Below are 15,758 nucleotides of genomic sequence, written 5' to 3'. Positions count from 1 at the left end.
TCTCTCTCTCTCTCTCTCTCTCTCTCTCTCTCTCTCTCTCTCTCTCTCTCCCCCCTTCCCCCCTTTCTCTCCAAATAAATAAACATTAAAAAAGAAGCATATTAGTTATACTTAAACTCTGGACCAATGAGGCATGGAACTAACGTTAATATCTGGCCCCCAAATTAAATGATTCTGGCTCTAATGAGGAACCACTGTTGCCACTAGTAGCAAAGAAACATTGAGAACAACCAAACACAGCTTTCTATGGTAGAATATAAAATGCTAATCCTTTAAATGTGGCAGAAACATTATGAGTTTTAAATGAGGCAGCATGATCTAAAAACAACATAAATTATTAACTCACTGGTTTATATTTCATATTGTTCCATTGGCAGATATCCTTACTCTTCAAAGCACAAGGAGCGGCCACTTCTGACTGAGCCCAGCATTTCAAAATTGGAAACTCTGAGAAGAAATGGTAGAACATTATATCAGAAAACCTGCATCTGGACTAGATAGAGGTGAGGCCAGTCTTTCATGTTGAGATATCAGTATTCAAACTTTTAATACACAATGTACATGACCTGAATCCATCTATCACATGCTGTTTTATTTTAGGAGCCTGCTCTACATGGATGCTAAGGAATTACAAAATTACTAAGACTGTACAGAAGTTAAGCATGACTTCTTAACAAATCCCATTACAGTAGGTACCACATTTTAAAATTTTAATGTAGGGGCACCTGGGTGGCTCAGTTGGTTGAGTGTCTGACTTCAGCTCAGGTCATGATCTCACAGTTCATGAGTTTGAGCCCCACATCGGGCTCTCTGCTGTCAGCATGCAGCCCACTTTGGATCCTCTGTCCATGCTCTCTCTGCCTCTTCCCCATACATGTGCTCTTGCCCACTCTCATACTCTCTCTCAAAAATAAATAAATATTTTTTAAAAAGGGCACTTTTTCAAACTTTAGAGTAATTAAAAGAAAGCAAGCTAGGCTGGATGAACAAATTTAGCAGAATTGAACACTTTATTATTTTTTCATCATGAAAAATATGATTGATGGCAGCAGAGTAGGATTAAAAACTTCCAATCTCCCAGTCTTTAGTGCTACTAATTTGTGAATATTGCAATCAACCCAAATTTGGAGACACAAAGAGCCAAAATCTGAAAGGAGCTTCTTAAAGTCTTGATTCTAGGAAGACTGCAAATGGGGAAAGCATAGTTTTAATTCACACAAATCACACATAAAAACAGAAAGAGCTGGTGCGCCTGCGTGGTTCAGTCGGTTGAGCACCTGACTTCAACTCAGCTCATGATCTCATGGTTCATGAGTTTGAGCCCCGCACTGGGCTCTATGCTAACAGCTCAGAGCCTGGAGCCTGCTTTGGATTCTGTGTCTCCCTCTCTCTTTGCCCGTCTCCTGGTTGTGCTCTGTCTCTCAAAAATAAACTTAAAAAAATTTTTTTAACGTAAAACAGAAAGAAAAATTATTCCCCAAACCAAAAAGTCATGGCCAACATTTATAACAAAACTAGGTGATAAAGTATCCCCACCAAATACACAAATCCATGCAAGTGGATACAAAACACCAATAGCTGCAAGTCCTGCAAATCAGCATGAAGAAACAGAAAGCAGCAAAGGGACAGAGGATCAATGGCTGAAAAAAGAAATACACTAGACATTATATGCCTAATCATACAAGAACACACCACCACCTATAGTCTTGTCAAATCAATCAAAGCTGAATCTGATCACACATCTGGAGCCAGTGGCCAACTTCCAGGAAATAGAGGCTGTTCATCTGAACAGCATGAGTGTAATGTGTAATCACCAAAACCCCAACTATGAGAAATCCAGGTTTCTCCACAGGCGAATTTTTATTTTATTTTAACTTTTTTATTTATTTATTTATTTATTTATTTATTTATTTATTTTTCTTGTTTTAAGTAGGCTCCATGCCCAACATGGGACTTGAACTCACTACCTTGAGATCAGGACTCTCACGCTCAACTGGGCCAGCCAGGTGCTCCTCAAAAGGGGAATTTTCAAAAAAAGAAAGGGAAAGAGGAGGAATCTGTAAATTAAGAGATTTAACGGTAATACATTTATTTAAATGGAAAAGATGAAGCTTTATTCTCTAAGAATGCCCACTTGGGTGAAAAAAAAGTATAAAGAAACATAAGGAAGTGACTAAAAGTCAGGATAGTAGGTTAGTTTTAGAGGAAAGGAGGAAGCAATGATTGAGACAGGACACATGGAGCTGCTGCTAGGGTGACTAGTGAAGTTCTATTTCTTGACCTGGGAGGTAATTACAAGGGTATTTGCCTTATAATAATTTACTATTTATTTGTGAAGTTTTTCTATATCTATGGTTTATTTTACAATCAAAAAATTAAAAAGAAAAAAGAAACATGCTTTTGTCATCCTTGCCCTTGACTTCAGACTTGCCACCACATCTTTACTTTTATTTTCAACCTTCAGAAAAGACTTGCAACCCTCACCTTGGTCACAATACATTAGTAAATCAGGGTTATTGACCACAATAACGGTTTCTCCATCTTTACTATGTGGCCGATGATAGCGGTAGTGCACAGGCAAAAAAGCTTGGAAACAATCGATGCACTGTGAATCTTGTCTGGCATAAATTAGAACTTCAGATTCCTTGGACAAATAATTGGGAGCTTCTATATTAAAGTTTTCTGAAACCATCACTGCCTGTCAAAAAAACAGCAAATATTAATCCAGAAGAAGAAATGAATGAGGAAGATCAATAAATAAAACCAGAAGATTGCTATACAGATGAACAGAAATGTCTAATCCCCCCCTTATAAACAATTTCCATTCCATGCCATCCGCAAAACACAAGATGTGCTCTAAAAGTTTGTTTACTAAAAGTAAACTGAGGAAATTATACTCTAGGGTGTGAACTTTCCCCATAATAAAAATTATTTATTTGTAGTTTCTTTATCAACCTTGCTTGGGTGACAAAACAGGTACCAAAAAAAGAGAAATTCTGGGAATATAGCATTTAATAAATATGAAAACTATGACAAAAACAGTTAACCCAGTATTGGGTTGAAATGATTGCTATCATTCTGGTAATTTCCTGTTCTTCAGAGAAGTTAAGATGGCAGTGAGTAAGACAGAGTACTGTGGTCAGGAAGTCAAAGCAAAGGTCAGCACTCTTTCCATATTTGGTATAAAAAGTTAATAGAAAAATAGTAAATGCTTCTTTAAAAAAATATGGTAAAAAACAATTTAAAATAGATCTTCTACACCAAAAGTAAAAATGCATACGTTGCAGAAATTAGTCCTGAATTATAATGTTTGTGTGTGTATATATTAAATATCCATCCACACACATTTATGTATAAACACATATATACACATGCACATGTATGTACACATATATAGGCACTCTATACATAATCTGTGAGTGTGTGTGTATGTGTGTGTACAGACCTACACACATACAACTTGTCTCTAGATTCTCTATGTGAAGCCCAGATACATCTCAGAGAAAAAAACAGAATTAACTTCTTCCCATCATGGCAAACATCCTAATTCTCCTGTTTGATGGAAGCACCAAGTACTTTATTTTTTCACATGTTTTTCCTTCTCTGATTATCACAGGAATAAGAAAAAAACAACTCACTGGCAAAAGCCAAGGAGTTATATAATCTTATGAGTCATAATGAACTTTAAAGGTGATCAAATTAAACCACTGTCCCAATGAGAGCATTGTTCAAGGATCCAGTCACTGCTTGAATACTCTCAATGACTAAAAGGAAGCTTATTGCTTTAAGTCATCTCATTTTATCTACTGTTAAAAGGTTATTCTTTTCTTTTTTTTTTTTTTTTTTAGGTTATTCCTTTTTTATGCGTAGAAATTTGATGCTCTGGTATATAACATTCACAACTGTCCTTGCTTACAATACCTACAATAAAACTGTTCCCTATTTCACTAAGGGTCCCTCAAACATTTCCACTAAATTTTCTCCTCCTCAGAGAAACATTCATAGCTTTCTTGGTTTCTCATGATATGGTTTCCGAATCATTCATCATATTAGTTACCTTTAGAAACACTCAGGGTATTTGGTAGCAATATTACTTTCAGTCAAAAATTGTAAGATTATTTTAGCAGCCTTATTTCAGTGAGATATATATCCATATATAGAAGATATATGTACTTTTTAAAAAAATTAAGACTATTTTTCAGAGCAGTTTCAGGTTTACAGGAAAACAGAGCAGAAAATACAGCATCTCTATGTATCACCCCCCACCCTACAGTTTTCTCTACTATTAACATTAGTATGGTACATTTGTTACAATTGACAACATTAGTATGGTACATTTGTTACAATGGTACATTTGTTACAAATTAAAGTCCATCATTTAAGTTAGGGTTCAATCTTTATGTTGTAGATTCTATGTGTTTTGACAAATGTAAAAGGACATAAATTCCCATTACAGCACCCTACAAAGTAGTTTCGCTGACCCTGTGCTCCACCTATTCGTCCCTATATCTTTCATTTGAAAATTTTGCAAAAACATTCAAGAAACTCCCATACTATTTTTTCAAATAATTGACTTATTACTAACTAAATGAAGGGACTAGATTTATCTCTATTAAATTTTATCTTCCTGGCTACAGTCTATTTTTTCCAGGATGTTGAGATTTAATTGAAATTCAACCTGTCAACCAACATTTATGTAACATTTATGAATTTGGTAACTATGTCTTCTGTATTTTCACTTAAGGATAAAAACATTGACCAGGAGGATCAAGAGCAAAGTCCTAAGGAATATTACTAGAGACCTCCTGCTAGAAATTTATTAATGAACTCTCCTTGGATACAACTAAGTGTAAATAAAAAAACAGCCCAAAATTTTCTATCTTATCTTATGAACATCTTATTTTCTATCTATCTTTAAAAAAATTTTTTTAAATGTGTTTATTTATTTTTGAGAGAGAGACAGAGCAAATGAGGGAGGGATAGAGAGAGAGAGGGAGACACAGAATCTGAAGCAGGCTCCAGGCTCTGAGTTGTCAGCACGAAGCCTGACACGGGGCTTGAACTCACGAGCTGTGAGATCATGACCTGAGCCAAAGTCAGATGCTTAACCAATGAGCCACCCAGGCACCCCTTCTATCTATTTTATGTATGTATGACATGATAATAATAAACATATCTTTCTTTGAGTAGTTACTATGTTGACAGGTATTTCATTAAGTGGTTTATATACATTATCTCCTTTAATTTTCACAAGAACCCTATCTGGTAGGAACTATTAGCCTTATTATATAAATGAGCAAACAAAGTATCTGAGTGAATAAAAAATATAAAGAATAAGTAGAGGAGCCAAGGCTCAAAGCCAGGTCACAAGGACTCCCTTATTCAATTAGGTTAAACTAAACAAAAAAACTAATATTTAATACAGCCATTCTTTAGATACTGTGGGTTTGGTTCTTGATCACCACAATAAAGCAAATCAAATGAATCCTTTGGCTTCCCAATGCAAATAAAAGTTATGCTTATACTACATTGTAATCTATTAAGTGTGCAATAGCATTATGCCTTAAAAAAAAACCCCAATGTACATGCCTTAAAGATATTTTATTGCTAAAAAATGCTAACCAGCATCTACACTTTCAGCAAGTTATAATCACTGATCACAGATCACCATAACAAATATAATAATAAAAAAGTTAAAAATATTATTACCAAAATGTGATACTGAGACATGAAGTGAGCAAATGCTGTTAGAAAAACGATGTTGATAGGCTTGAACAGAGTTGCCACAAACCTTCAATTTGTAACAAAACACAGTATCTGTGAAGTACAATAAAGTGAAGCACAGTAAAATGAGATATGCCTGTAGCTGAAAATTAAGCATAATAAGTAAAACTGATATAAAGTATATTCCTGATTGTGATACTTAGAATTTATGATGGCATGATGATCTCCAACTTCTCTAAATATTGCTTTTTTACTTATTATTTTTCCCATAGAAATAAATATATGGTAAGTTCTCCAAATTGAGAATTTTTAAAACGTGCATTGAAACTGGGATATAATGAAAATGAGGCAGGAAGAAATAACAATTTGGCCTTCAGAGAGGGCTCTGTTGGTTGAAGAGTTATTTGGAAACGGTTCAAAAACTTTTACACTAGGCATTGAAACTCAAAAGTTAGCCTTCTAAGGGTTTCTTGGAAAATAATGAAAATATTATAGAATAGTTGTGATGGTTGTACAATTTTATGAATATACTAAAAACTACTAACTTGCATATTTCAAAAGGGTGAATTTTGTGATTTGAATTGTATCTCAATTCTTAGAATGAGAATCTTTTTTTTTTTTTTACACGAACTTCAACAAAGACCTAAATCCATTTTAAACCAAGATCAATTAAGAATCAACACAAGCTAACCCATAAACAACAACTTGAGGTCTTAGAGGTGATTTAGGAGTTTGGGCTAGGAGTTTCTTAAAACCTACCTACAACAGGGAAGGGGAAAAAATTGTACAAGTAGGTACATGCATTGACAGGTAACCAAAACCTCAGACAGCTGGAAGTGTGTATATCACTTTAGATGTAAAACAAGAGAAAAATATTTTTGGATATCTTAACCTGACAATCAAAAGTAATCTGGACAATGGCTGGATGCTAGATTTCCCAAATATGTGCCTAAACTATCAGTGCAACCCCCAAAAGCCTAGTGACTATATACTGATCTGCAAAAAATATTTTGTTATTCCATTCTCACTGCAGATAAAATAGCAATAATGTATTATCCAAAAACTGAAATTATACATCAAACATTAATCCAAAAGGAGTATACACTGGTTAACAGACATGGATCTATACTCTTTCATGACAATAGTTGAGTGTTGTCATGTGACTACATATGTCACAAACCACTACAGCTAAGTTAAGTGAATTAAGCTATGAAATTGTGCCATATCAATACCATTTGCCATATCTTTCTCTCATGAACTAGAGCTCTTCAAAAAAACTTCTCAATTAAGGCATAGTAAGTGGTGGCTTTGAACAACTTCTACAATCTACAAATGTAAAACTTTATAAAAATTAAAGGTATAATACTTTTCTGACACTGAGATGTTAATTCTAACCATACATTTTTTTAATGATCTATTCCTGGGTGCCTGAATGGCTCAGTCAGTTAAGCATCCCACTTTGGCTCTGGTCATGATCTTATGGTTCATGAGGTCAAACCCTGAGTTGGGCTCCGTGCTGACAGTGCGAGCCTGCTTGGGATTCTCTCTCTCCCTCTCCCTGACCCTCCCCCACCTACGCTTTCTTTCTCTCTCAAAATAAATAAACTTAAAAGTCACATTTTGTACCAACTGAGCCAGCCCAGGCGCCCCCAATGAAAAATCTTAAAGTATACTCTTTTCTGTTAACTTTCAAATATACATTATTGTTAACTACAGTCACCATACTCTACACTAGTTCCCAGAACTTACTCATCTTATAACTGGATGTTTGTACTCTTTGACCACCTTCACCTATTCCTCCCACACTCTTGCTCCTGGCAACCACCACCAGTCTACCAATCTGAGTTCAGTTTTTTTGAGATTCCACATATAAGTGAGATTTGTCTTTCTCTGTCTGACTTATTTCACTTAGCATGATGCACTCAAGGTTCATGTGTGTTGATGCAAAGGCAGGATTTTCTTCTTTTTTATAGGTAACATTCCATTGTGTGTGTGTGTGTGTGTGTGTGTGTGTGCGTGTGTGTATGTGTGTATTTTCTTTATCCATTCATCTGTTGATGGACACTTAGGTTGTTTCCATAGCTTGTCTACTGTAAATAATGCTGCAAGGAATATGGGGTAGAGATTTCCCTTCAAGATAGTTCAATCACAGGGACAGTAGGCCATTTGAAGTTGTCCCACAACTCACTACTGCTCCATTTACTTTTTACATTTCTATTTTTTAATCTGTTTTATATTTTTTGTGGTTTCTATTACTATGTTTTCAAGTTTATTAATTTTTCTGCAATCTTTGAATGCCATTACTTTCTTCACAAGTTCAATGTTGCCCTCTTATATATCTTCCACGTCTCTACATACCTTTTTGAACATATGAATACAGTTATAATAACTGTTTTCATGTCCTGTCTGTTAATCCTACTATCTGGGCCGGTTCTAGATTGGTTTTGATTGATTCATTTATCTCATTACAGGTCATATTTTTCCCCATCTTTTCATACCTCCTAATTTTTTATTAGAATCAGGACATTGTGATTTTGATCTTATTCGGTGCTGGATACTTCTGTATTCCTATAAGTATTCTTGAGTTTTGTTTGTATGCAGTAAAGTCACGTACAAACAGTTTGGTTTTCTGAAGGTCTTGCTTTTAAGATTTATTAAACAGAACTGCCATAATGTTCAGTCTAGGGCTAAGTATCTCCCACTACTGAGTAAAATTTCTTCTATTTACTCTACTAATGCCCAGTGAATCAGGAGGCTATTCCTAGCCTGGTTGCTGGGAGCAGACACTACTACTGGTCTTATGTGAGTACCAGACACTATAACCTCTAATTTTTTCATACGGTTCTTTCCCCAGCAGCAAGTAGTTTCCTCACATGCATGCACTAATCAATACTCAACTATGTACTTGAGGAGAATCTTTTATGGATCTCTGGAGTTGTCTCTATGCAATTCTCTCCTCTCTACCATGCTGTCTTGTGAATTCTGCTGACCTCGGTCTCCTCAGAATCTCACCTTCATCTCCTCAATTCAAGAAGTCTACCAGGTTCTGCTTGGGTTCCTGCTCCCTATACTATAGTCTGAAAACTCTCCAAAGCAATAAGCTGGGATGGTTGTAAAGCTCACCTTATTAATTGCCCAATTACTTCACATATCACTGCCCTCACTGTCTGATAGTCAATGATCTTTTCCATCATTTCATATATTTTGTCTACTTCTTGGTTGTTTCACATGAGAGAGTATATCTGGTCGCTGTCCTCCAACTTGGTCAGGGCATAGAACTTAATACTACATATTTTGATTAAAACTTATGATTTCAAAAACACAGCATTTCCATTTTGATCTAAAGAACAGCAATTTCATATGTTTCAATCTAATATTATGCTGTTTTCAAAGAATGTGAGAGATTTTGATTAAGTACATCTAATAGCCCTATCTAAAAATGAAATGAGATTCATTTGATGTGCCTTATCCAATGTACCTATTTAAAGCTTGTCTTTATTTTCAAATTGCTGATAAACCATCACAAACTCCTTACAAAACATTTTGTTGCCACACATCACTCATTTAATTTGAACCCACTGTTCTATTTGCTGCAGTCACACATTTTATCTCATGGAACAGTCAAGATCTCTATCTAAATATATAAGCATTGATCATTTACTACATATAAATTAACTTCTATCCAGTTATACTCATCATTTAATACCACTTCTTGTGACAGAGTTTCTCTGCACAAATAATTGTGCCACAGTCTCAACCCAGCTAGGCAGAAGGAAATAACATCTCATATATCAGGAAATCAACTTCCAATTAGCTATGTGTCACAAATGAGACATCTATTTTTCTTTTTTTTTTTTTATTTTTTTTTCAACGTTTTTATTTATTTTTGGGACAGAGAGAGACAGAGCATGAACGGGGGAGGGGCAGAGAGAGAGGGAGACACAGAATCGGAAACAGGCTCCAGGCTCTGAGCTGTCAGCCCAGAGCCTGACGCGGGGCTCGAACTCACGGACCGCAAGATCGTGACCTGGCTGAAGTCGGACGCTTAACCGACTGCGCCACCCAGGCGCCCCGATACATCTATTTTTCTAGAAATTGCCAAATGAAATAGTAAATTCACTTAAAAGTCTTATAATTAGGGATTAGAAAATTAGGAAACAAGGGGCACCAGGGTGGCTCAGTTGGCTAAGCATCTGACTTTGGCCCAGGTCATGGTCTCATGGTTCATAAGCTTGAGCCCCATGTTGGGTGAGCTCGAGCCCTGCCTGGGGTGAGCTCAAGCCCCGCTTTGGGACTCTCTCTCTCTCTCCCTTTCTCTACCACTAGCTCACTCACTCTCTCTCCAAAAAAAAAAAAAAAAAAAAAAATAGGAAACAGAAAATCAAGATAAAGAGAAACTTGTCAATCAATCCCGAGTGGCATCCTGTTCCTGCCCAGTTTTCTTGCTACAACCATCTGCACATACCCCAATCTCATCCCTACCAAGAGGGTGTGCATATGACCTCTTTTTGGGCACTCCTGTGCAAAAATAATTCCATTTTCTTAAAACATGGTAGGCAATTTTATTACGGAAATTTAAATATGATTCCAATCCATGTCACTACAAGCCAAGAATCGCGTTTAAATTTGAAACCTATTATTAAAATTTCAAAAGCCTCATTCAAAATTCATGACTCAGTGAAGGAAACAGATGAGGAAAAAAGCAATGAGGTCTTTCCACATGTGTATATGTACTGACACTGCCATATATGTGAACATGTGTATCTAAACTGTTATATATGTGCAAAAAAACCAGAACACAGGAAGAAATTTCGTGAATGGGGGCTGAGAGAGGTGGAAGTTCATCATTATACACCTTTTCATACCTGCTGAATATTGAACCATGAGAATATAATTACCTATTCAGGAAGAAATTTAAGTAATTAAAACAGATGAAGAAACTGGCCTAAACCACAATTAGAAATAAAATGTCATTATATATGACTCCAAGTATAGTATATTTATTTTACCTTTTCTATATTTATATAGAGATTATAATCTTACGAACAAAGATTTCCCAAAATTTCTTAATAGGAATCATCTGAGTTGTTAAAAACAGATTTTTGGTCCAATCTAGATCTACTGAATTAAGATTTCCCAGAAAGACATAATCTGCACAAAAAACAGCCCCAAGTAATTCTTACCAAAAGTTAAGGAAACCATTAACTAAGGAATAAGATTCATTTCTGGAAAGAGCAACAACTTTGCAATTAGACAATCCTGGATTTATCTCTTGGCTCTTCCATTTACCTGTGTGATCCTGGATAAGTTACTTGGCCTCTCTGTGCCTCAGGTTCCTTACCTATAAAGTGGAAAGATAATACTTCTAGGGTTTTTATAAAGATTGATCTGTGCAGAAGGTATGGGACATCATCTTTCTCTAATCCTTAACATACCTTGCTTCCTTAAAAAAAAAAAAAAAAGAAGATATCTGGCATATAGATATCCAATAAATATCAGCTTCTTTTCCTCCCACATTCGAATTATACAGATGTTGGGGTATATGTTACTCTAACGATACTGTTAAATGCTGAAGCAGTATTTATTAATCATTAATCTTCACAAAAACATATAATAGTCACTAAACTAGGAGCCAATCTGACAAAAAGCATTTAACTAGTTCAGTTTAGTTGGTTTATTACTGACAAGCTTGACACATATCACTTATTTTTTAAAGAATATTCCTATCCTACCTAAAAAAAATTACTTTATATGCTTTAACAAAATGAATAAAGAGTACAATGTTGCTTTGTCTATTATTTTTCCTTAATCCAAATTATAGCATCCCTAAAATAATTTCTCTCTCAAAAAAATTCTCTAATAGTTATACCTCTGTTATGTTTCTCTCTCGTAATGAAGCCAACTCATATGGATCCACAAAAAGTCCTGATGGAATGTACTGTTTAATTAAGAGTCGGCAGGTCTGTAAGTCCTCAAGGCTTTCTCCAAATTTCACTTTTATTAAGAGGTCTCTGTAAGATAAGTACATTTAAAATAAATCTCTCCATTCAATTGTTAAATGAAATAGCATAACATTACATTCGAATTAGTAAAAACACTGCATTTCAAATTCATTTTTCAGAAAATCATAAAGTCAAATGAAATATTTATATCATGTCAGAACCACTCATGAGATCGTTCATGAATTTATGTCATAAGCCACAGTACAGTATTAGTATGAAAACAAAGATCAATGGAAAGAAATAGAGTCCAAAAACAGACACACACGTTTATAGGCAATAAAGGTGCCAATATAATTTGATAGGAAAAGGAGAGTCTTTTCAACAAATAGTACTGAAACAAGAAATCTACACAGAAAAAAAAATGAACCTTGATCTCAAACTCATACCACATACAAATATTAATTTGAAGTAGATTATAAACCTAAATGTATAATTGTCCCAGCTTTCTGTCTGAAGGCACATGTTGGACCAAGTATGGGGAAGGAAACCCAAAGCACAACACAGTGGTTTTGCTTAAATTATAAAACAGAGATAGAAGTAAAGGGAGGGGCGCCTGGGTGGCTAAGTCCATTAAGCGTCCACCTCTTGATCTCTGTTCAGGTCATGATCTCAAGGTTTGTGAGTTTGAGCCCCACGTTGGACTTTGCGCTGCCAGTGCATAGCCTACTTGGAATTCTCTCTTTCTCTCTCTCTCAAAATAAATAAACTTAAACAACAACAACAACAACAACAAGTTAAGGGAGACTGAAGTAGCTGGAAGATAAGGTGCTAAATTCCAGAGAGGACGGTACTACGTAGGAGTTCTATAAATCTGAATTGGTCTCCCTTTGAGTTTTTTCTGAATACTAAGAAAAGCGTGAGTAAAGTGTAATTCCACGAGACTGGGCAAAGAATAACCAGGGAACTGAAAAATCAGAAATTCTAAAATTTCACACAAGTTGGGAGAAATCTGCATTTCCAACCAACCAAAGTACAGAGACCATAGCTTTTGGTAAAGATACCAACACGGCAAGGCCTTTGCAGCTAAATTAGCCTTGCAGTAAAGGCCACTTTAATTTTAGAGCTATACAAAAAAAGGTTAAGAGGATCAAGCTGATACACAAGTTAATTTAACTGCTAATAGAAAAAATAAGCCCAATGCCCTTCAAAGGAAGATAAAATCCACACACTCAAAAATGCTCATATCAGGATGCCTAGGTGGCTGAGTCAGTTAAGTGTCTGACTTTGACTCAGGTCTTGATCTAGTGGTTCATGAGTTCCAGCCCCATGACAGGCTCTGTGCTGACAGCTTGGAGCCTGGAGCCTGCTTCAGACTCTGTGTCTCTCCCTCTCTTTCTGCCCCTCCCCTGCTTGAGTGTGCGCACTCTCTCTCAAAAATAAATAAACATTAAAAAAAAAAAAAGGAAGAGAAAGAGGAGAAAGAAATGAACGGTTCTAAGATTCAGACATTATTCTTAGTGTGGAATAATATTTGAAGGTAGGCTATGATAAGCTGAAATTGTACACTATAAAGTCTAAAGCAACCAATTAGAAAAAGAAAGAGGTATAGCTAGTAAGCCAAAAATGGAGATAAAATGGAATGCTTAAACAATATTCAATTTATCTAAAATAAGGCAAGGAAAGAGAGAAAAGATTAGCTAGGACAAATATAAAAAAAGTAACAAAATGGGTAGGGTTAAACCAAACCAAGCAAATAAATATTTATATTAAAGTAAATGGTCCAGGGGCACCTGGGTAGCTCAGTCAGTTAAGCTTCTGACTCTTGACCTCAGCTCAGGTCACGATCTCATGGTTTGTGGGATTGAGTCCCATGTTGGGCTCTGTGCTGTCAGCGCAGAGCCGGTTTGGAATTCTCTCTCTCCCTCCCTCTCTGTCCCTCCCCTGCTCACATAAGCACACATGTGTGCTCACTCTCTCTCTGTCTCCCTCTCAAAATAAACTTAAGAATTTTTAAAAAAAATTTTTTTAACGTTTATTTATTTTTGAGACAGAGAGAGACAGAGCATGAACGGGGGAGGGTCAGAGAGAGGGAGACACAGAATCTGAAACAGGCTCCAGGCTCTGAGCTGTCAGCACAGAGCCCGACGCGGGGCTCGAACTCACGGACCGCGAGATCATGACCTGAGCCGAAGTTGGCCGCCTAACCGACTGAGCCACCCAGGCACCCCAAGAATTTTTTTTTAAAGTAAATGGTCTAGGGGCTCCTCAGTGGCTCAGTTGGTTAAGTGTTCAACTTCAGCTCAGGTCATGATCTCACAGTTCATGAGTTCCAGCCCCGTGTCGGGCTCTGGGCTGACAGCTCAGAGCCTGGAGCCTGCTTCGGATTCTATGTCTCCCTCCCTCTCTGCCCCTCCCCCACTCACACTCTGTCTAAGTGAATAAACATTAAAAAAAAAAAAGTAAATGGTCTAATCATTCCAATTAGAATGTAGAGATTGACAGACTGGATAAAATAGCAACAATTAATTATATGCTATCTATAAGACACACATTAATAATAAAAATAGTGAAATAATAATAATAAAAATATTGCTATATTAACATCAAAAATGCAGATTTCAGGACAAGGAATATTGTCAGGGATAAAGAAGGACATTACAAAAAGATAAAAGGATCAATTCCTCAGAACACATAATAATCCTAAATGTGCTATAAAACATCTAAAAACAGTGCTTCAAAATGTTCATGTATTTTACTTCACAGCAAAAACTGGTAAAGCTTCAAGGATAAATAGACAAATCTGCAATTACAGCCAGAGATTTTAATACCCCTCTCTCAATAATGGATAGAATAAGTAGAAAATCAGTAAGGATATAGAAGGCATTCACAATCTTCAATCAAGTTTATCTGACATTAATAGACTGTTCTACCAAACAAGAGCACACTGCACTAGAAAAATCTATATGCTGGGCAATAAAAGAAGTTTCTAGAAGTTTTCATAGGACTGAAATCTTGTTGAGTATAGTCTCTAACCACAGGGAATTGAGTTAGAAATCAAAAGAGGAGGAGAAACCACCTTCACCAAAGCCACAGCCTCAGGGTCAGTCTCCTCCTTTGCCTCTGCCTGGGATCTGCTGCCAGGAAGCTTTGGCTTCACAGTTACATGTGTAGTCTCAGGTTTCTTTACCACCAGAAAGAAAAAAATGGATACCCTGCATCCTGGAAATTCATTTAGGAGACTGAAATTAGGGCCTCTTTCAAATGTGGACATGGCTAATGGAGGAGCAACAAGACCCAACAGGCCAAATACTGTAGATACAATATGCCAGTTCAAACTAGTACTTCTGGAAGAGTCTGCCCTTGGCAAATCAAGCCTAGTTCTTTGTTTTGTGAAGGGCCAGTTTCATGAATTTCAAGAGAATACTGCTGTGGCTGCTTCTGTAACCCAAATTGGCTAGCTTGATAATACAACTGTGAAGTCTGAAGTAGGGGACGCAGCTGGTCAAGAATCATACTATAGCCTAGCACCAATGTACCACAGAGAAGCACAGGTAGCCAGACTTGAATATGAGATCTCAAATGAGGAGTTCTTTGCAAGAGCAAAAAACTGGGTTAAAGAACTTCAGAGGCAAGCAAGTCCTAACACTGTCATAGCTTTACCAGGAAACAAAGCTGACCTAGAATAAATGAGCTGTAGATTTCCAGGAAGCACAGTCCTATGCAGATGACAAAATTATTATTCATGGAGACATCAGCTAAAACATCAATGAATGTAAATGAAATATATACAGTAATAGCAAAAAATCTGTGAAATAATGGACCACAAAATCCAGGAGCAAATTCTGCCAGAGGAAGAGCAGCAGAATTTATTGAACTCACACAGCCAACCAGGAGTCAGTGTCGTAGTAATTAAACCTCCAGTTTGAGCTAGCTGGAATATTCTTCTGCTTCTTTTTTTTTTTTTTAACGTTTATTTATTTTTGGGACAGAGAGAGACAGAGCATGAACGGGGGAGGGGCAGAGAGAGAGGGAGACACAGAATCGAAAACAGGCTCCAGGCTCTGAGCCATCAGCCCAGAGCCTGACGCGGGG

The 15,758-nt window shown here is 36.4% G+C and overlaps 1 protein-coding gene and 1 pseudogene across 1 annotated transcript in view; one reads left to right on the top strand and one right to left on the bottom strand.

The window, feature by feature from the left end:
* Positions 1–15,758, bottom strand: part of PIGX (phosphatidylinositol glycan anchor biosynthesis class X) — a gene marked incomplete at its 5' end in the record, with an annotated part of 31,791 nt that overhangs the window by 3,648 nt on the left and 12,385 nt on the right. The window contains 3 exons of the mRNA XM_040484868.1: positions 347–447; positions 2,485–2,698; positions 11,594–11,735. Of these exons, the coding sequence (XP_040340802.1) occupies positions 347–447; positions 2,485–2,698; positions 11,594–11,735 (457 nt within the window). The remainder of the gene's footprint in view (positions 1–346; positions 448–2,484; positions 2,699–11,593; positions 11,736–15,758) is intronic.
* Positions 14,777–15,613, top strand: LOC121036393 (ras-related protein Rab-5A-like; annotated as a pseudogene).

This window comes from Herpailurus yagouaroundi, unplaced genomic scaffold (assembly GCF_014898765.1).
Source record: "Herpailurus yagouaroundi ecotype Mexico unplaced genomic scaffold, PumYag 162, whole genome shotgun sequence".
Taxonomy (NCBI): Eukaryota; Metazoa; Chordata; class Mammalia; order Carnivora; family Felidae; genus Herpailurus; species Herpailurus yagouaroundi.
Note: the sequence above shows the minus strand (reverse complement) of the source record. Positions and strands in the feature narration are given on the sequence as shown.